The sequence below is a fragment of the Mustelus asterias genome, chromosome 12 (assembly GCF_964213995.1).
Source record: "Mustelus asterias chromosome 12, sMusAst1.hap1.1, whole genome shotgun sequence".
NCBI classification, from domain to species: domain Eukaryota; kingdom Metazoa; phylum Chordata; class Chondrichthyes; order Carcharhiniformes; family Triakidae; genus Mustelus; species Mustelus asterias.
In genome coordinates, this window is record NC_135812.1 from 86,514,781 (window position 1) to 86,537,886 (window position 23,106).

Genomic DNA, 23,106 nt, shown 5'->3' on the forward strand with positions numbered 1-23,106 from the left:
TTCTTGCTCAGTAGCAGGGTCACTGTGCCACAAGCCCTCCTAGAAATTATTGAGGTTAAATATTGGACACTGTTCAAACTTTACCGGTTAATTTGATTAGGTATTGAAGGACACTGGAAAAACTCTTTTGCCAAAGGATTTATTCCGGCAACTTGAACATACAGACGGGGTCTCAACTTAATCTAATCTTAATCCAAAAGGCATCATACACCAGAGGCTTTCGCAGAGGCTTATGTGCTACCCACAGAGCCAAGTTGATATGAAAATGGTTGCAGCAGCACCATTTTCTCTAACCCAAAATGCTGAAGTGATGCCAGAAACTCTTACTTCCCTTTCTGTTCACACAGATGCAATTGCATCATAAAACCTCAGGGACAGAACATGATGCCATTGCTTAATCCAAAGAATTCAAGTTTAAATCCCACCATGGCTGTTTGAGAAGTTGAATTCACCTTAAACATGTTTTTTCATATTAGTTCATGGGATGTGGGTATCTCTGACTAGGCCAACGTTTATTGCCCACCCAAAATTGCCCTCGAGAAGGTAGCTGCATGCTGCCTTCTTGAACCACTGCAATCCATATGGTGTAGGTACATTCTGTGCTGTGAAGAAGGCAGTTCCAGGATTTTGACCTAGTGGCAACGAAGGGGCAGTGATATAGTCTCAAGTCAAGATGGTGTGCGACTTGGAGGGAAACTTACATGTGGTGGTTTTGATTTTGTACACCTCAATCAGGCTTTCTCGCCACCGCCACCGCCACCACCACCCCAGCCTTCTCTGTTTTAAGGAAATCAACTCCAATCCAGCCAGCCTCACTTCATAGCTGGAACGCTCCATCCCAGGCAATATCTTGGTGAATCTGGGTTCCAGTATATCGCATGATGAATAAGATATTTGGATTGGATGGAATCTAGTCGATCCACCGGGTAGCCAGTTTTGGGTTTGTGAAACTTGTTAGTTAATTGATGGTCATGACTATCCAAAGTCATGACCATCAATCCAAAGATGTGCGGGTTAAGTTGATTGGCCATGTTAAATTGACCCTGGTGTCAGAGGGATTAGCAGAGTAAATGTAGAGGGTTACGGGAATAGGGCCTGGGTGGTATTGTGGTCAGTACAGACTCGATGGGCCAAATGGCCTCCTTCTGTACTGTAGGGATTCTATGACTATAGTTTTAAAAAGCAATCAGCCAGTTTTGCTAATGCTACTTTGTCTAACCTGGAATACAACTGTAGCAAGTGCTTATCCTGAAACAATACGAGGATGTAGACATGCGTTAGATTCTCTTCAGTTGAGGTATTGATCACTCCTCAAGTTATATAAGGTACAACAAACACATGGGCCACTCAGCTCAAACAATCATTGCTGGTATTTATCATCCACGTGAGAGAAATCGATTTCATCACATTTGTCGACCCAGTTTTATTGTCCACCTTTCCAACAATTTCCAACTCGCCACATAAACAATGTGGCTACAATAGCAGGTCAGAGGCTAGGAATACTGCGGTGAGTAACTCACCTCCTGACACCCCAAAGACTGTCCACCATCTAAAGTTTATTCATTAGTGTCACAAGTAGGCTTACATTAACACTGCAATGAAGTTACTGTGAAAATCCCCTAGTCGCCACACTCCGGCACCTACTCGGGTACGTTGAGGAAGAATTTACCATGGCCATTGCACCTAACCAGCAGATCTTTCGGACTGTGGGAGGAAACCCACGCAAACACAGGGAAGATGTGCAGACTCTGCATAGACATTGACCCAAGCTGGGAATCGAACCCAGGTCCCTGGCGCTGAGAGGCAGCAGTGCTAACCAAGCTTGCAACCATGCAATCTACAAGGCACAAGTCAGGAGTGTGATGGAATACTCCCCACTTGCCTGGGTGGGTGCAGCTCCAACAACACAAGAAGCTTGACACTATCCAGGAAAAAGCAGCCCGCTTGATTGACACCAGATTCACAAACATCCACTTCCTCCACCACCGACACTCAGTAACAGTAGTATACACTATCTACAAAGTGCACTGCAGCAATTCACCAAAGATCTTTTGATGAACAGCACCTTCCAAACCCATGACCACTTCCAAGGGCAGGGACAGCCGATGCATGGGAACACCACCACCTGCAAGTTCCCCTCCAAGCCACTCACCATCCTGACTTGGAAATATATCGCCATTCCTTCCTGGAATTTCCTTCCAAACGGCTTTGTGGATCAACCCACAGCACGTGGACTACAGCGTTTCAAGAAGGCAGCTCACCACCACCTTCTCAAGAGCAACTAGGGATGGGCAATAAATGCTGGACCAGCCAGTGACGCCCATGTCCCACGAATTAAAAAATTGAATTGAGATAGCAAGTTGAGGAGGAGAGGTAGAATAATGGCATTGATTTTATAGTAATAATAACCACAAAACCATCAACAGAATAATGTGGTCATCCATGTTTCTGTCAGTGATTCTCTACTTCACCAGAGGGTGCGCTGTTGAGGCTGCAAACAGTGGAAGTCAATTGAATTGACAAGAACTCCCATTCCTACATTATTGGTCTCTGTGGAAAAAACATCGAAAATGTTGCAACCTGTTGAATAAGGTGCAATTGAGTTTTTAACAAAGTACTTTAAAAAAATATATAATTCATGGGATAGCAAAGGCAGCATTTTTTGCCCATCTTTAATTGCCCTTGGCAAGGTGGTGGTGAGCTGCCTCCTTGAACCGTTGAAGTCCATGTGGGGTAGATACACCCACTGTGCTGTTGGGGGGGGGGGGGGGGGGGGGGGTGGAGTTCCAGGATTTTGATCCAGCAACAGTGAAGAAAAGGCAATATATTTGCAAGACAGGATTGTTAGTGGCTTGGAGAGGAATTTGCAGACAGTGGTGCTCCCATGTCTGCTGTAGATGGTAGCATTTATGGGTTTGGATGGTGCTAAGAAGTCTTGGTAAGTTCCTGCAGTGCATCCTGGAGATGGTACACACTGCTGCCACTGTGCGTCAGTGGTGGAGAGAGTGAATATTTATTGTGGTGGATAGGGTGTCAATCAACTGGGCTGCTTTGTCCTGGATGGTGTTGAACTTCTTGAATATTGTTGGAACTGCGCTTATCCAGGCAAGTAGAGAGAAATTATGCCCTGATTTCTGGCTTGTAGATAAGGAGGACAGGGTTTGGGGAGTCAGGTGGTGAGTTACTTGCTGCAGGATTCCTAGCCTCTGATCTGCTCTTGTAGCCACATTATTTATAAGGCTGGTCCAGTTCAGTTTCTGGTCAACGGTAATCCCCAGGATGTTGATAGTGGCCGATGCAGCAATGGTAATGGCACTGAATGTCAAGGGGTAATGAGGTAATGCTTAGCTTCTCTCTTGCTGGAGATAGTCATTGTCACTTGTCAGCCCGAGCCTGGATATTGTCCAGGTCATGCTGTATTTGAAACAGACTGCCCCACTTGAGTGTCACAAGTGGTGCAGAACATCATACAATCATCAGCCAATATCTGTTAGGACAGATGTAAAGACAGTTCACTGAGGCACTCGGTTCATTATTACTTTTAAACACCTCCTCTCAGCTTAAAAAGCTAATTCTGTGTTTGCCTTAAAAGTTTGTCTTGTCTTTGATTATTTTAGGTTCTGTCCTAATACAATCATTTACTTAACTATCTGAAAACTTGTGAATACCACCATGATTACCAGCTTACCTGTTTGACATCATTACTGCTGCACGGCAAGCCACCACCTTGACTCGGTGCCAGGTTTAAACTGCCACCTCAGAGATCACTAGAACTAGATCCATGTGGGCAGCTTTCTTCAAGGTCAGCAGTGAACAAACATGCTTGCTTTGCCCCTGTCCCCAAACTCCGGGCTTTTATGCCCCGTCATGTGGGTACTCTCCTGCCCCATGGCCATCAGAAGAGGTGGACATGTCAGATAAACTTTGGCACATTTCATATTATGAGCTGAAAAATATTCTCATTCATTTAGTTGAAAGGTAGGCTGCGGAATTTGATCTGACGGTTTTATGCAGGTTAGTGCATGTTAAAAGTTCCTGCGGTAGATTTATCAAGGACATGCAATATTGGTATGAGAGCTATCATTCAAAAAAAATTATCTACAAATCAAACTTTTTCAGTTTAAACCTTCTTTATTATTCTTCTATTAAATGCTGCCACATTCTCCAAACATTGCACATTACCTTCCTTGTGTTCGTGTCAGTGAACACGATTGTGTACAAATCCAATGAATTGGTACGCTAGTTAGAGCCGAATGAGTCACTGTGCCCAGCTAGCATCAGCAGTTCCAAGCACTTTTGTTTTAGATGACCTTTTAATTTTGTTCAAAATCTCAACAGGGTTATTAGAGTGGAAGTAATGCTTTTTAGTCAAGTTGGAGCCAGGCTGCAAAAAGCTGGGGGTAGGGGAGAGCGGACACCAGGATGGAATTTAAATAAAAATATGTCCTTGCCATTCAAGCTGGTTTGTTTCCTGCCACCGCCCCCCCCCCCCCCACCCCATTGCATTATTTTTTATTTACATGAACAATAGAGTGAGTAAATTGTGAGAGTAATTAAAGTCCGACTCCATTCAAGGATTCAGTCTGATTTTTCTTTGGCTGCTTGTCAACCTCATTTGGTTGCTCTGGAGTGGGTGTATTACAGCATTAACCCACAGCCGTGCAGCATTGCAGAAAGCTCCATTCGGGGACATGGGGATCGCGGCTGGTGGAATGTACAAGGGATGACTTGGAGAAGACAAAACCAGAATCTGAGGATCTGGTTGCCATTAATTTCTTGCTGACTGATCATGAAACAACTGATGGCGGTTTACAACAGCCTGTGGCCAGACGATCTGATAAAGCAGGAAACAGTTGGGCTGATGATGTCTGTGGGGAAAAGAAAAGCTTTTGAAGGGAAGATTGGCTGAAATTATGACTTGTTTTGTGTTTTCTGGGCACTTGGAAGGATTTTTTTTTGTACCTTGGTAATCCTGTTGTGTTCACATTAAAAGGTTTCTACTATACCCAGGATCACTTTTCAGTATTTACTCAATCATTGCCAAGACAGATTTACAGCTGAGGTCAATCAGAATTTTCCAAATAACCAAATTCCTTAGAGTGCGGTTTCAGATTTTTAGCTGCAACACCACCGTCTAAAAAGAAACTAATGAGCAAAGACAAGGGTAAAATGAACGTAATATAGATATTGAATGAATGCATAGCACTTTTCCTGTTTTCACCCCTTTCTTGCCCTTTTCCCTCCCCAATCTTTTTCAGAACTGCAGATGTAGTTGTTCTGTTCAGCCTTATGCAGAATTTACGGATCTCCGTGTATGTTCCCGATGATCCAAAGTGAAGTGAAATGATATTTTTTGCTTCCTGAATAATCAGGTCTGTTGTGACAGGAATTGTTTCTAATATTCTCTACATTACAATAAGAAGTCTCACAACACCAGGTTAAACAGGTTTATTTGGAATCACGAACTTTCGGAGCGCTGCTCCTTCACCAGGTGAGTCACACACCTGATGAAGGAGCAGCACTCCGAAAGTTTGTGATTCCAACTAAACCTGTTGGACTTTAACCTGGTGGGGTTTCTTACTGTGCCCACCCCAGTCCAACGCCAGCATCTCCACATCACAATATCGAGAAGCCAGAAACTCCTAATAAATTGCAATGACTTTTAAATTTCTCTCGTGATTTTGAGAGGACTGGTGTTTTTCTGCTTGGGGTGAAGTGCTAGTTAAACATCCTGTCTGGCTCTGCAATGACTGTATCCATAAACTATGAAGCTTTGGCTTTCTTTCCTTTGTGAGTATGTCATATTGCTGTGTAATAGGATGTGTAACAGAAGTGTTCTCATTATACCAGATGATGTTGGAGATAATTGTCTGCATCAGCTGATCTTGGAAGGCAACTGAGCAGTTGATTTTGTGCTTTCTGTCCAGTAACATGTCATCTGGTGCTTCAGCAGTGAGATTTTAACCTATTTCTACAGTTTGTGGCATTGAAATCAATTTTGATTGATTATTTCGACCCATTATGCACAAATTCAATTACCTTCCCTCATAAAAGCTGGGATCAAAGAGGAGGGATGGTGTGTGTGATAGAAAGAGAGAGAGATGTGCAGCAAATATATTTCAGTTCCCCTCTCACTGTAGCAACGACAACGGGCGGGAGGTGTAGGGATTTTTTGAGGCATCTTTGTCACAAAGCTTTTTTGTACAATAGGATCTTACAAGATGGAAAGAGAATGAGGCCATTCTGCCCACCATACTTTGAAAGAGTTATCCCATTAATCCCTTTCCCTTTTTATATCAGTTTGCAATCTTAAGTGTATATTCCTAAGTACACTGTAGCATTCTGTTAGAGCTTTAGGAAATGTATTCTTTTGGAACTGTTTTACAAGACTCTCTTTAAAATGTACATGCAAATTTATATAAGGTGGATGAAAAAAGCTGATGGTACAAGGATTTGGGGGACACAAATTTATGGTTTTAGGCAATGAATGCATGCGGTGGGTGGGGGGATGTGAGGAAGAGCTTGTTTATGGAGAGGTAATGACCTGGAACACTCTACCTGGCAGAGTGGTAGAAGCAAAAGACTTAACGATTGCTGAAGGAGAACTGCATGAACATTTAAGGGAAATAAACTTGCAGGGCTACTGGGATAGAGCAGAGGAATGGGGCTAACTAGATTGCTTGACAGAGCATTGGCATGGACTCAAGGGGCTGAAGGCCACTTCCTGCAGGGCGACATGTTGGCACAGTGGTTAGCACTGTTGCCTCACAACTCCAGGGACCTGGATTCGATTGCCAGCTTGGGTCACTGTCCGTGCGGAGTCTGCACGTTCTCCCTGTGTCTGCATGGGTTTCCTCCCACGGTACAAAGATGTACAAGTTATGTTTATTGGCCATGCTTAATTGCCCCTTCGTGTCCCAGGATGTGTACATTAGAGGGATTAGCGGGGTAAGCATGTGGGGTTTCGGGGATAGGGCCTGGGTGGGATTGTTGTCAGTGCAGACTCGCTGGGCCAAATGGCCTCCTTCTGCACTGTAGGGCTTCTATGATTCTGTGTATTGGAATGACTCCATTACTCTGTCAAACATTGCTGTGTTAAGTTGGGTCATTAATCCATTTTGCTCCTGCATTATTTCTGTCCCTTAAGAGAATCATATTAGTTTTAACCTGAATGAAATGGTCTTTTGGGTGCATTCTGCTGATTCAAGATGATCAGCATAACTGTATATCTGATGTATGCACTTGGACACAGTGATATTAGTGGGTGTGGATAGTGAGTTGTTTTAATAACAGGCAGCTGATCCACAGTATCAGCTGAATGTGCAGATGGCATGTTGAAAATGTCGTTCATTATATCCTCTATCCTTGGACAAGATAAAGCTTCAGTTCATAGGAAATGAGCACTCTATTCAGCACAGTTTATAAAGTGCCTTGAAGCAGCCCAAATTATAATTCTATGAACAGTCAATGCTCTGTGTTCGTAACTTGCTTGCACTCTGCCTGGCTTTAATATTGTACAATGATTCCGACATTGTTGCTCGAGTGGAACTACTCTACTGAGCAGCCTGAATGTATCTTGGTGAGCTGCTAGGCCCCTAGCAGGCTTTTTGTTTAATTCTCTGGGCAAGACTGATAACTCCAGGGCACCTTTTAACCTCCTGCATATTAGTTTGTCAAGAGCAATTAGAAATCGATCCAAGTGTTGAAATGCTGTTGCTATTAGCACCATTTCAATACAGCTAAGAGTCTTGCCGGGCCACTTCCAAGGAAGATCCAGCACACTGGCTTGGGATGGGAGTCTCAGACGGGCCAGACTGGGTAAGATTGGCACCTGTCCTTCCCTAACGGGCATGACTGAGCCTGCTGGAATTTTATGACAATCCGACAGCTTTAAGATGACTTTTTACAGAAAACAACATCTTTGTTGTGAAGTGACCATGGCACCATTGTCGATTGCCTTGAAAACCCATCAAAACTATGGGTGTGCTAAATTGGATAGATTTCCAACAGGCCTAGCAACTCAAAAAAAAAATTGGACGTCTGTGAGATGCTGTGGGCTATCAGTAGTTGTAGAATGGTATTCAAACACAAGCTGTAACCTCCTGGCCCAACATATCCCCCACTCTGTACAATTAGCATCAAGCCAGGAGATCAACCCAGGTTTAATGAAGAGTGCAGAAGGGCATGTCAGGTGTGGCATCAGGCAGACCGAAAGATGAAATGTCAACCTGGTGAAGCTACTTGCATACCAAGCCTCTTCCTGGTTACAACATGGAGGAAGCACCGAATGTGGCAAAGATACAGAATGTACACTCAATGGGGAACTTCAACTTGGAAGCCAGCATGTAATAGCCGGAATGAAGTGATCTCACAACCAGAGATTAGATCGAAGCTCTGCAGTCCTGACACATCCAGTCGTGAATGGTTTTAGACAATCAAATGACAAAATGGAGGAGGAGGCTCCACAAATATCCCCATCCTCAATTATGCGGGAGCAAAGCACATCAGTGTAAAAGTCAAACTTAATGCACATGCAACCACCTTCAGCAATGACGAGTGATCCATCTCCGCTTCCTCCCGAGGTCCTCTATCACAGATGTCAGTCCATAACATGTGGCCATTGCTGGCTGGGCCAGCATTTCTTGCCCATCCCTAATTGCCCTTGAACTGAGTGGCTTGCTAGGCCATTTAAGAGTCAATGACATTGCCGTGGATCTGGAGTCACATGTAGGCCAGAGCAGGTAAGGACGGCAGATTTCCTTCCCGAAGGGAAATTAGTGAACCTGATGCATTTTTACAAGAATCAACATTAATTAGACTTCTAATTTCAGATTTTTAAAAATTGAATTTCAACTTTACCATCTGCCGTGGTGAGAGTCGAACTCTGGTCCCCGGAGCATTAACCCGGGTCTCTGAATTACTAGTCCAGTGATAATACCACTACACCACCATCTCCTCCAAGAAATGGCTGTCGGCACTGAATAGTGCAAAGGTCCTGACAATATTCGGGAAATAGTACTGAAGACTTTTGTTCCAAAATTAGCTGCGCTCCCTAGCCAATCTCTTCCAGTCCAGTTACAACACGAAGATCGAGCCAGCAATGTGGAAAATTGCCCAGTTGCTGCCTTCCACAAACAGCAGGATAATTCCAACCCAACCAATTATTGCCAATTAATCTACTCGCAATCAAAGTGATGAGAAGTGCCGTTGTCAGTGCTATCAAGTGGCACTTACACAGCAATAACGTGCTCACTGACGCTCAGTGGTGGTTCGGCCAGGATTACTCGGCTCTTGATCTCATTACAGCCTTAATCCAAAAATGGATAAGAGATGAATTCAAGAGGTGAGGTGAGAGACTGGCCTTGACACCAAACATTTGACCAAGTATGGCAAACTGAAGTCAATGGGAATCGGGGAAATTCTCCACTGATTGGGATCATATCTAGCATAAAGGTAGATGATTGTGGTTGTTGGAAGTCAATCATCTCTGTCCTGGGACATGACTGCAAGAGTTTCAGACCCTACCGTCTTCAGCTGCTCCATCAATCATCTTCCTTCCATCATAACGTCAGAAGTGTGGATGTTCACTGATGATTGCATAATGTTCAGCATCATTTGCAATTCCTCAGATACTGAAGTAGTCCCTGTCCAGCAAGACCTGGACAATATCCAGGCTCGGGTTGAAAACTAGCAAAAAAGTGCCAAGCAATGACCATCTCCCAACAAGTGGGAATCTAACCACCGCCCTATGACATTCAATGACATTATCATTGCTGGACCACTCACTATGAACATCCTGGGGGTTACCATTGAACAGAAACTTAACTGCACTAGCCATATAAATACTGTGGCTAGAAGAGCAAATCAAAGGCAGGGAATCCTGCAGTGAGTAACTCACCTCCTGACTCCCCAAAGCCCGTCCACCATCTGCAAGGCACAAGTCAGGAGAGTGTTGGAATACTGTCCACCCGCCTGGATAAGCGCAGCACCAACAACACTCAAGAAGCTCAACACCATCCAGGACAAAGCAGCCTGTTTGATAGGCATCCCATCCATCACAATAAACATTCACTCCTCCCCACCACCACACACAGTCGAGTATGATGGAATACTCCTCCTTTGCATGGAGGATGACCAAACAGCTGTTTTTTGTGCTTTTTGTCCAGTAACAGGTTATCTCATGCTTTAAGGAAGCAAATATATGGGAACACAATCACCTGCAAGTTCCCCTCCAAGCCACACATCATCCTCACTTGGAATTACATCACTGTTCCTTCACTGGCACTGTATCTACATCACATGGAGTACAGTGGTTCAAGGCAACAGCTCACTACCATCTTCTCAAGAGCAATTAGGGATGGGCAATAAATGCTGACCTTGCCTATGATACTCAAATCTCATGAACATGAAAAAAAATACAAGTGACAGCCACAGTGACCAGACAAGTAATAAAATCAGACTATTATTTTGCAACAACCCCGTTCTACACACTAAAGTAGCTCAGAATTCAATTACACCCCTCCCACCTTCGCAATTATAAACACTAAACTGATAAATTCCCTTCTAATATACTTTAATGATCAAATGCTACACAAATGACTGAGCGTAAGACTATCTTGGAAATACCAGGGGGAAACTTCCAGTCCCACCAGCAATGGGAAGCTTGGCAGGGGGGGAACTTAATTTGATGCAAAGCCAAAAATCAGTTTCCTGATAGCAGAATGAACTCCAGCAATTAAATTCTTAGGACTATAAAGGTGGGTACAGATGAACAATGTCAGGAAGTCCTTTTGCATATATTAGCATGTCATGCATGCTCATTAAAAGGCCAGCTTGCCAGAATTACATTCCCCCATCAAATTAAGTTCCCCACCAGCGAGGAGTTCACTTTTACAACTGTGCATAAGTGGCATGCACTGGAGAGGTTGACTGCTTCTATGATTAACGGAGAGTTGCTGCTGTGTTGCCCCTTTTGGGGAGCGCCTGTAAATGCCAGCCTACGATTGACACTGGGAGCTGGCAGTGAGAGTTGCGTGGCGGGTGACTGAGGGAGAGTTAGCAAGGAAGGGTGGAGGAGTGGGCCGGGCACAGGTGGAAGGGATAGTGCAGACAGTCCAGCTGCCCTTTAAATACGACGCCCACCCTTTGACCCGAGGTGGTAATGGCGTGGATGACAAATTCCTGTCTGCCCCCGCCAGGAGAATTGGTGAGCACCTTGTGGATGCACATTTAATGTGCTGGACAATGCAGAATCGCATGTGGTCAGCCGTCCCGCACCCCCCCAATGGAAATTACTCCCAATACCATGCCCTTCAGAACGGAAGATTCCAGCCGTATATTGGGATTCTATTAGTCCAGATCAACCTATTTATTTGTATTTGATGTCAACAAAAATATTTCACTCAAAGGTCTCATTTGTGAGAGTTTAAATTTTTTAATTTATTTATTAGTGTCGCTAGTAGGCTTACATTAACACTGCAATGAAGTTACTGTGAAAATCCCCTAGTCGCCACACTCCAGCGTCTGTTCAGGTACACTGAGGGAGAATTTAGCATGGCCAATGCACCTAACCAACAGGTCTTTCGGACTGTGGGAGGAAACGGAGCACCCGGAGGAAACCCACACAAACACAGGGAGAAGGTGCAGACGCCGCACAGCCAGTGACCCAAGTTGGGAATCAAGCTGCGAGGCATGATGTGGAGATGCCGGCGTTGGACTGGGGTAAACACAGTAAGAATTCTCACAACACCAGGTTAAAGTCTAACAGGTTTATTTGGTAGCAAAAGCCACTAGCTTTCGGAGCGCTGCTCCTTCATCAGGAGAGTGAGGCAGCAGTGCTAACCACTGTGCCACCGTGCCGTCTCTGGTATACCCTCTGAGTCGGTGTATTTAAAGATCATAAAGTTGCATCAAGAATGACCTGTTTTAATAACAACATTAATTGTATCAATGCTGCAAAACTACAAGAAACTGCAGAACAATTTTCTTCCTTAGCCATGGACTACACAACAACCGTTACACAATTTGCTGTACTATTCATTTTTATTAACTTCAGTGTGATACGGAGTTTCCTGTATCCAATACTTTCATTTAATCAGAAATAATCGTGGCTCATATAAAAATCTTGATCGTGTTAGTTTATTTCAGGAAGGTTAATATCCTGCAGGTCCTTACCTGTAATATTCGAAGTAGCTGATATCATCAGCTATTTTTGCCATGTTCAAGTTTATATTACGCCATGTTGGGAGACCAGCGAGTTGTGAAACAATCGCATCCGCCATCTGCTGCATGAACTTCAGTGTCTGAATAAACTCTATCCTCTGTGCAAAGATCTCATCGAGCCTCGCTATATGCTGCTTCATATCGACTTTCATATTAATTGTCGTCCCAGAGACCTGAACAAAGCAAAAAGACATATTTTTAAATTAAATGCCCCACTGAAATAAAATGCTGTAAATCTCATTTTCAACACTTTTTTTCAATGGATGATTCTTCACCAGGTGTGGAACCACTCTTGGGTTCTGTTCTTTAACACTGGGAAGCCAACCTGAGATGTAGATTTTCTTGGAGATAGACCTTGTCTTCAATCAAAGTTAAAACAGCCTCACCTTGGGTCTTGCTGGATGTGTGTGCACTGAACAACAATCTGATAAAAAGGCCAAATCAATCAACACTTGGATGTAGAAGGCTGAAATTAGCAACCAAGATACATTCAATTATAATTGTCAGAAATTCAAAGAAAATCTAACAAATTTATTTGAAAGAATCCACAATTCCGAACAAGATTTCAGCCAACTCTTTTTTCATTAAAATTTTTTATTTCTTTCACAGGATTTGTGCATTTTAGCTACCCGTCCCTAATTGTCCTGGAGAAGGTGGCGGTGGGTCACCTTCTTGAACCACTGCTGTCCATGTGGTGTCGGTACACCCACAGTGCTGTTCCGAAGGGAATTTCAGGAATTTGACTCAGCGACAGTGAAGGAAGAGTGGTATAGTTCAAAGTCAGGACAGTGTGTCACATGAAGGGGAACTTCCAGGTGGTGGTGTTTCCATGCATCTGCTGCCCTTGTCCTTCCAGTTGCTGGAGGTTGCAGATTTGTAAGGTGCTGTCAAAGGAGCTGTAATGAGTTGCTGCAGTGCAATAGTACATACTGCAGCCACTGAGAGTGTGATGGCGAAAGTGAATGTTGAAGGTGGTGGATGGGGAACCAATCAAGTGGGATGCTTGGATAGTGTTGAGCTTTCAGAGTGTTGTTGGAGTTGCACGCATCCAGGCAAGTTGAGAGCATTCCATTAAACTCCTGACTTGTGCCTTGTAGATGGGGGCAAGTTACTTGGCACAGAATCTCCAGTCTTTGACCAGTTATGGTGCTCCCAGTATTTATACCGGTGGTCCAATTTGGTTCCTGTCAATGGTAAACCTCAGGATGTTGATAGCGGGGGATTCAGCGATGGTGATGCCATTGAATGTCAAATGGGTAAATTCTCTCTTGTTGGGACATGGTCATCACCTGGCTCTTGTGTGGCACGAATGTTACTTAACACTTACCAGCCCAAGCCTGAAATATTGTCCAGGTCTTGTTGTATTTGCACACAGCCTGTTTTGATATATGAAGAGGTATGAATGGTGCTGAACATTGTGCAGTCATCGGCAAACATCCACACTTTTGTCCTTATGATGGAGGGCAGGTCATTAATTAATCAGATGAAGATGGTTATGCTGAGGACAATACCCTGAGGAACTCCTTCAGTGATGTCCCTGGACTGAGATGATTGACCTCCCAATAACCACAACCATCTTTCTCTGTGCTTGGTATGACTCTAATCTGTGGAGAGCTTTTTCCCACTGATTCCAACTGACTCCAGTATTGCAAGAGCTCCTTAATAGCATACTCAGCCAACGGTGGCACAGTGGTTAGCACTGCTGCCTCACAGCGGCAGGGACCCAGGTTCAATTCCCGGCTTGGGTCGCTGTTTGTGTGGAGTTTGCATGTTCTCTCTGTGTCTGCGTGGGTTTCCTCCAGGTGCTCTAGTTTCCTCCCACAGTCTAAAGATGTGCAGGTTAGGTGAACTGGCCATGCTAAATTCTCCCTCAGTGTACCTGAACAGGCACTGGAATGTGACGACTAGGGGATTTTCACAGTAACCTCACTGCATTGTTAATGTAAGCCTACTTGTGACTAATAAATAAGCTTTACTTTTGAGGTCAAGGGCAGTCACTCTCACCTCACCTGAGTTTAGCTCTTTTGTCCATGTTTGGGTCTAGACTGTAATGAGGTCAGCAGCAGAGTGGCCCTGGTGGAATCCAAACTGAGCATCAGTGAGCAGGTTATTGCCGAGTAAGTGGTAACCAGCATGTTTGACCTGTTACTATGAGACTTCATGGGGTCTGGAATTTGAGGACTCCAAAGGCACCCTCCCAATTCTATATCACAGTGCCACCACCTCTAGTTGGTCTGGCTGTCGGTGGCTCAGCACATAACCAGGGATAGTGATATCTGGGACATGGTCTGTAATGTATGATTCCATGAGTATGACTACGTCAGGCTGTTGCTCGACACGTCTGTGAGGTAGGTCTTCCAATTTTGGCACAATAAGCCCCCAGATGTTACAAAGCAGGACTTTACACTCAGAATCCCTAAAGTGCAGAAGGAGGTCATTTGGCCCATCGAGACTGCACCAACTTTTTGACAAAGTACCTTACCCAGTCCCTCTCTATTCTGTAACCCCACACATGCCCCATGACTAATCACAGAATCTAATCCAACTAACCGACAGATCCTGGAACACTAATGGGCAATTTAGCATGGCCGATCCACGTAATCTGCAGATCTTTGGAGTGTGGGAGGAAAGCGGAGCACATGGAGGAAACCCATGCAGAGACGGGGAGAACATGCAGACTCCGCACAGTCACCTGAGGCTGGAATCGAACCCGGGTTCCTGGCGCTATGAGGCAGCAGTGCTAACCATTACGCCACCCGTTGCAGGGTCAAAAGGGTTGGCTGTGCCATTGTCATTTCTGGCACCTAGGTTTACGCCGTGCGGTCTGTCTGGTTTCATTCCTTTCAGATTTTGTAGCAATCTGATACAAAGAAAACACAGGTGTCTGAGTCACAGGATTGTTATGGCGTTGGAGATCATTTGGCCTATCGTGTCTGCACTGGCTCTCCAAACAAGAATCGTGACTTAGTGTCATTCCCCTGCCTTCTCCCCGTACCTCTGCACTTTGCTTCAATTAAAATAATCATTGAATGCCCTCTCGAATGCCTTGATTGAACTTGCCTCCACCACACTTCCAGGCAGTGCAAACCAGACCTGAGCCACTCGCTATGTGCAAAACTTTATTCTCACATCACATTTGCTTCTTTTGCAAATTAATTTAAATCTGTGTCCTCTCGTTCTTGATCCTTTTACGAGCGAGAACGCTTTTTCCCTATTTAGTCTGTCCACTCCCCTAATGATTTTGTGCATCTCTATCAAATCGCCTCTCAGCCTTCTTCTCTCGAGGGAGAAGGGTCTCAACCTCTCCAATCTATCGTCATAAATGAAGTTTTTTTATCCGTGGAACTATTCTTGTAAACCTCTTCTGCACTCTCTGTAATATGTTCACATCCTTCCTTTAATGTGGCACCCAGAACGATCCACAATATTCCAGCTGAGATCTAGCTAGTGTCTTGTACAAGTTCAGCATAACCTCCTTGGCTCTTGTACTCTGTGCCCCTATTAATAAAGCCCAGAATATTATATGCTTTATTAACTGCTCTCTCCATCTGTCCTGCCTCCTTCAATTATCTAGGCACATAGACATTCAGGTCCCTTTGCTCCTGCACCCCTTCAAGAATTTTACCCATTATTTTGTATTGTCTCTCCATGTTCTTCCGACCAAAATGCATCTCTTCACACTTATCCGCATTGAGCTTCATCTGCCACCTGGTCTACACTGTCCTCTTCACAGTTTACAATACTCCCAAGTTTTGTACCATCCTCAAACTTCGAAATTGCCCCCTGCCCACCAAGATTGAGATCATGAATCTATATTCCCCACATGTGACTCATTTTTGATTTGATTTGATTTATTATTGTCACATGTATTAACATAGTGAAAAGTATTGTTTCTTGCGCGCTATACAGACAAAACATACCGTTCATAGAGAAGGAAATGAGAGAGTGCAGAATGTAGTGTTACAGTCATAGCTAGGGTGTAGAGGAAGATCAACTTAATGCAAGGTAAGTCCATTCAAAAGTCTGACAGCAGCAGGGAAGAAGCTGTTCTTGAGTCGGTTGGTACGTGACCTCAGACTTTTGTATCTTTTTCCTGAAGGAAGAAGGTGGAAGAGAGAATGTCCGGGTGCGTGGGATCCGTAATTATGCTGGCAGCTTTTCTGAGGCAGCGGGAAGTGTCGACACAGCCAATGGATGGGAGGCTGATTTGTGTGATGGATTGGACTACACTCACGACCTTTTGTAGTTCCTTGCGGTCTTGGGCAGAGCAGGAGCCATACCAAGCTGTGATACAACCAGAAAGAATACTTTCTATGGTGCATCTGTAAAAGTTGGTGAGAGTCGTAGCTGACATGCCAAATTTCCTTAGTCTTCTGAGAAAGTAGAGGTGTTGGTGGGCTTTCTTAACTATAGTGTCAGCATGGAGGGACCAGGACAGGTTGTTGGTGATCTGGACACCTAAAAATTTGAAACTCTCGACCCTTTCTACTTCGTCCCCATTGATGTAGACAGGGGCATGTTCTCCTTTCCGCTTCCTGAAGTCGATGACAATCTCCTTTGTTTTGTTGACATTGAGGGAGAGATTATTTTGCCGCACCAGTTCACCAGATTCTCTATCTCATTCCTATACTCTGTCACATTGTTGTTTGAGATCCACCCACTACGGTGGTGTTGTCAGCAAACTTGAAAATCGAATTGGAGGGGAATTTGGCCACAGAGTCATAGGTGTGTAAGGAGTATAGTAGGGGACTGAGAACACAGCCTTGTGGGGCACCGGTGTTGAGGATGATTGTGGAGGAGGTGTTGTTGCATCTCCTTACTGATTGTGGTCTGTGAATTAGGAAGTTCAGGATCCAATTGCGGAGGAACGTGCCGTGGCCCAGGCCACGGAGTTTGGAAATGAGTTTCGTGGGAATAATAGTGTTGAAGGCTGAGCTGTGGTCAATAAATAGGAGTCTGACATAAATTTCCAAGCAAAAGCAAATCTCTGAAACTGGAAAAAATGGGTTTAAGGAAACATCAAACCCTGCAACGTCAAACCCAGAGGAAAAATCCCATCAGGCTTGTGATCAGAAACACAACTTCACATCGAACAAAAGACTCTTTGTCACGCCAGGATACTGGCATCAACAAGTTGCACAATCACAAGATTTAAGCTCCAAAGACAGGGAGGGATTTTGTGCCGATGGGGAGTGGGGGAGGGAAGAGAGTCAGAGGAAGAGGTCTTGACTGGTCTGGCAGGATACAAACTATAATTCTGACTCATTTTTTGCACTCTCAAGTGACTTATTTTCCTCCAGATGCTGGCTGCACTAGTTTGACCTGAGGTTTAAAATACATACAGTGCATGGCAGCAGTTTAAAATGTGAATTAAATCTGCGACAGCGCAATTATTTCCTCCTAGTATCAATTAAATCAGTTCACTGGTGTCCACTCCAGTTGTGTGTCTCTGTGAATACAGGATCGTTTTTATACACTGCCAAATCCCAAACTGTCCTCTGCAGTTCACTTCTGCTTGAAACTGCCCAAAGAGGCAGCTTAACCGGTGAGCAGTGATACACCAGAACTAAATAACCTCACTGCTAGTGCAACTCTTTTAGGTGAGTGGATTCGCACCAGATTACAGATTTAGGTATTTACAGCTGGGTGAAATGCATTGCACATAATGCACATCTCGTTTTGCTCCAAGAGGAACACCACTGGGACTGTAACATTTCATATGCCTCACCTCTTCCAATATCTACAGTAGAAAAACAGGAAACTGATGTTTCTTTAGATATAACAATTTATTATACCTGTAGGAGCCGAAACCTCCACCAGCTTAAGATATTGGCAAAATCAAAGCCTTTATCTACAAGTTCCCACAAACACCTACCAAGCTTGGACTCAAGGTGTTTAATCTCTCGCCATCTGCCAACTCAGGACTTACTTTACTGCTCAAACTCGAGATCAGCTTCCTGCCCCAAACTTGATCTGAAGACTTCTTCCATTCAACTCCATAGCATCGTCTATGTCTGCTATCTCTCCCACCTCCTTCCTCTGCCCAACAAGTCATCTGGGTGGCTTGATTGTTAAAGGGGGTAGTGAGGTGCTAGATATTCATACTGATAGATAATGGTAAGAGTGGACAGACTGTTACAATGAGTTACTAGAAATGTCAGAGTAATTATATTTTGAACTGTAATTCCAAGATGTTGGGGATAGCTGGGATAAGAGGACAGCTAATTAACATTTCTACCTGGATACAAGGCCCACATGCTTCACGCTGTCATGAGGATGGGTTTTGGGAAAGGAAAAAGTCCATTGTGGTATCAGGTATACAGAGAGAGAAAAACAGTGTGGAGAGAGGCAGAAAAACAAGTTAAAACGGCAGGGGAAGAGAGAGCAGATTCAGAGAGAATAATGCAGAGAGGGGTAGAAAAACAGCCGGGGGAAGGGAACTGTGGGGGCAGAGCTCAAAACAGTGAGAAAAACAAAAACAGAGTGCCATCACAGGAATACAGTACCCTCATTGGTGGCAATGACGGCGAGGGGAGCGGCGGCAAGGGGAGTGGGGAGCACCCGGAAGAAACCCACGCAAACATGGGGAGAACGTGCAGACTCCGCACAGACAGTGACACTCGCCGGGAATTGAACGCAGCTCCCTGGCGCTGTGAGGCAGCAGTGCTAACCACTGCGCCACCGTGCCGCCCCAGACAAACCAGTAGAATAAAGTCATCTCTGCGCGGTCGGCTTTGTCGAAACAACAAATTGGTCGGACGTCCCAATGAAACCCCCTGCGGGGTGAGCGAACGTCTCATAACCCGAAGGCTCACTTTCCTCCAGAAGCAGCACATCACAGCTTCAGTGCCGATGCTCCAACCCTAGATGCAACGGACGAAACAAAAGAGGCATTCTAATCCAGCCTCTAACAATCGCTGTCCCACATCCCATTGGGAGGCAAGTTGATTCTTTTTGGAAACTTCAATGCTAGAGTTGGGAGGGACACAAATCTTTGGCAGGGAAGGTGTGGGGAAAACAAACGCCAATGGAGTCCTCCTCCTGACAAGATGTCTAGAATGTGACCTGGTCATTACAAACACCCTGTTCCGCCAGAGGGTCAAGCAGAAGACTTCATGGCAACACCCTGCTCCAAGCACTGGAACCTAACAGACTATATCATCGTCTGAGCAAGTGACTGCAAAGATGTCTGCATCATCCATGTCACAACCGGAGTCAAATGCACTGACTAATCCGCTCTACCATCTCCCTCACCCTGGCCCCAAACTGGCAGAAGCAGAAAAATCTCTGCTGCAGGAGATTCCATGTCGCCAAACTCAAAAGACTCTGAGAAGAAAGAGCTGCTCAGTTGGCGCCTCGCAGCTAACCTGGCGACAACCAACGTGCCAGAGCTGCAGAGTGCCCACAGTGCCTGGTCCGCCCTAAAAGCCACCTGCACGGAAACGCTCGGATTTTTAACCAGGAAGACTGGTTCGTCAAGAACAACCAGGAGATCCAGGATCTCCTTGACTGCAAACGGAAGGCATTCCTGAACTGGTAGCAGTTGGAAAAGCCATCTGGCAGCTGAAAAACAACAAGACCTCCAGCACTGATGAAATTCCCACTTAAATATTAAAATACAGAGGAGAGGCACTCTTGATAAGAATTCATAACAACATCAAACCTATGTGCAAGGGAGCTTGCAAGATCTCAGAGATGCCTTAATTGTGATCACCCTCAAGATAGGAAACAGGTCCAACTGCAGAACTTAGAGGGATTTCCCTACTCTCCGCCACGGTAAAGAGAATCCTCCTCAATCACCTCCTCCCAGTGGCTGAAGAGTTCCTCCCTGAGTCTCAGTGCAGCTTCAGCCCATCAAGGGGCACAATGGACATAATCTTCAGCGCATGACAAATTCATGAAAAGTGCATGGAGCAATTTCTTCAATTTTGCAAAGGCCTTTGACTCTGTCAATCATGAGGGCTTGTGGAATATAATCCTAACTGACTTAATCTCTCCTCATATGACAGACCTGCCATCCCAGGAGTCAGCCTGGCAAACCTTCGCTGTACTCCCTCTATAGCAAGGACACCTTTCTCAGATAAGGACAGCAAAACTGCACACAATACTCCAGATGTGGCCTCACCAATGTCCTATTTAATTGCAGCAAAACATCCCTATTTTTATGGTCAAATCCTCTCGCTATGAAGGGCAACACACCATTTGCCTTCTTTACTGCCTGCTGTACCTGCGCACTTGCTTTCAGCGACTAATGCACGAGGACTCCAAGGTTTCACCGAGTATCCACCTCTCTCAATTTACACCCATTCAAGTAATCATCTGTCTTCCTATTATTGCTACCAAAGTGGATAACTTTTAAAATGGCTGCCTAGGGGGGTCAGTTGACCTTTACAGACTATCAAGCTTCTGGAAAGCTCTGAATTGACTAACCGTGGGGGGAGAGGGGGGCTCCCCTTGGAATGGACAGAAGATGAATGTTAACTGTGGAATGCACACCTGCCATTGTTTGAAGCATGCTCAAAACAAGAGTGTCACTGGACTCATGTCTCCAGGTTTTCAGTTCAACAAAGGAAAGCTGATGCAACCGGTTAAAGTGTGAAAGACCATCATCTGTCTCCTATTGTACTTCAATGATGTGCTCACACGAAGCCATTCTGTGTGGACAATGGCTGTTGACCATGTGATTGAAAGTGGCTTCTGATACCAAGATCCTTTATTATCCCAAGATTCAGAAGAGACCTGGGCATACTGAAGAATTACACAAGCAAAACTACAGCTGCAGAGAAAGGCTAGGTCATCTTTGCCTTTTACGCATCATCAGTTGTCAGCCAATCTGAGAACCAGACTCAAACTGCGTGTAGGTCATCAAGCAGCCAAAGTACTTAACCTGTTTCAAAGCTCATCTGAGAATCAACTTCCCAGATATTCAATGACAAGAAAATTCAGCCTGCTGTGAATTCTTCACTTTACAAGACCCTGACTTCAACTTTAAATCATCAAATCCATTCAAGAAACCATAGGCCAGTCATGTGGGCCATCAGAAACACTTAATCGGAGGATGAAGTAACTGTAATCTGTAATAGTAGTGCACTATCGTTATCTGTATCCAATATTTGTGTGCATGTATGTGTGCATCTTTATCTGTATATAATCATTGCATATACACACACATTGTACATGTAAGTGCATGTGTGAAAGCAGATGTGCAATGTTGTATTAATTTGAGGTAGTGAGAGAATAAATAACCTAATTTATTTTGAACTCACAAAAAGTTTGCTGTTGAATTATTTAATTGAAATATATATTCCAAGCATAGTGAACATATTGTTTTCAGGTAGTGGGAGAGCAAATACCTGCTCACCCCAACATTCTCCAGCAACAGTTACATAGAATTACATAGGCTATATAGCATGGACGACAGGCCGTTTATCCAACCACTCTGTGCCAATGATAACGCTCCACTCCAGCCTCCTCACATCCTTCCACATTTAACATTGGAACTAATATATTTCTTTGGCATTGCCTATTTGATCCCTTGGTGACTGTTTCATATTGATGGCCTCCAGTTTTGTTCTTCCTCACAAGTAAAAACACCATCAAAACCTTTCAGAATTTTAAGGGTCTCCTTTCTTCAAGAGAAAAGAGACCCAACCGATTCACCCTTTTGTGATAGGTGTAACTTTGCAGTTCTGGTATCAACTTTATAAATCTTTATTGTACCTTCTCCAGTGCCTCTATATTCTTTTTATAAACTGGTGACCTCTACAGTATAAAGTACTCCAAGTATTGCCTAACCAAAATTGAATACAATTTTAGCATAACTTTTGTGCCCTTCTGAAAGTAAAGCCTAGTTTTTGGTTCATTTTTGTTACAGCCTTATCAACCTATGATATAACTATCAGTGATTTGTTTATTTGTACTCCCAAATCTCTTTGCTTCGCTACCCTATTTAGTTTCTTATTTTCTAAGTAATACATGACCTCCTTGGTTTTCTTAAAGTACACATCACCCTTCTCGATGTTGAAATTCGTTTGCCCATCATATGCTCATTCTGCAAGTTTATTTATATCTTTTTAGTCATCCTCAGTGTTGATTATCCTTCTCAATTTGGTGTTGTACACAAATTTAGAAATTCTGCTTTTGATTCCAATGTCTGAATTGTTAATATAAATTGTGAACAACAGTGATCCCAGCATTGATCCTTGTAGCCCACACTTCCCACATTCTGACTCCCTGAAAAGCTATCCTTCACTCCTACGTTCTGCTTTCGGTCACGCAGCCAGTCAGCAGCAAAACATTCTGCACGTATTCCTGACATGCGCTTGGCCTTATTCAGTTACCACTTTTCTGTGGTATTTTATCAAAGTCCTTCTGCAAATCTAGATACATTACATCTACCACGTTACTCTAATCTATTCTCCTCATTCCCTCTTAAGAATTAAATGAGATTGGTCAAGCAAGATTTTCCCTTTAAAAATCTATGTTGGCTATTCATTATTATAGTTTTGGTTTCTAGATGTTTTTCTTTTTTTCTGCTATGGTATAGATTCCATAATTGTCCTGACTATTAATGTTGAGGTGATTTGTCTATACTGCCCTGGACATGTTCCATCAATCATCCTAGCTATGGGTATAATGTTAAGCTATCCATCAGTTCTCTGGCAGAACACCTTTTTGCAATGAAATATTAAATACAGTCACCTTCTAAAAGCTAAAAGATCAGGTTGCATGGTTATGTGCGGTTAATATTAATGACAGCACATGCTCCACATGTTTGAGGAGTTTTGGGCTATAAAATTGCATTTAGAACTGCAGACATCAATAAAAATTTATCATTTATTGAACAAATATAGTGCTCAAAAATACTGAAGTAGTGAATTCCTT

The 23,106-nt window shown here is 44.0% G+C and overlaps 1 protein-coding gene across 1 annotated transcript in view; it reads right to left on the reverse strand.

Moving 5' to 3' along the window:
• The window catches only part of ttyh2 (tweety family member 2), a 134,974-nt gene that overhangs the window by 55,693 nt on the left and 56,175 nt on the right, over positions 1-23,106 (reverse strand). The window contains exon 4 of the mRNA XM_078225547.1: positions 12,175-12,395. Coding sequence (XP_078081673.1) covers positions 12,175-12,395 — 221 coding nt within the window. The remainder of the gene's footprint in view (positions 1-12,174; positions 12,396-23,106) is intronic.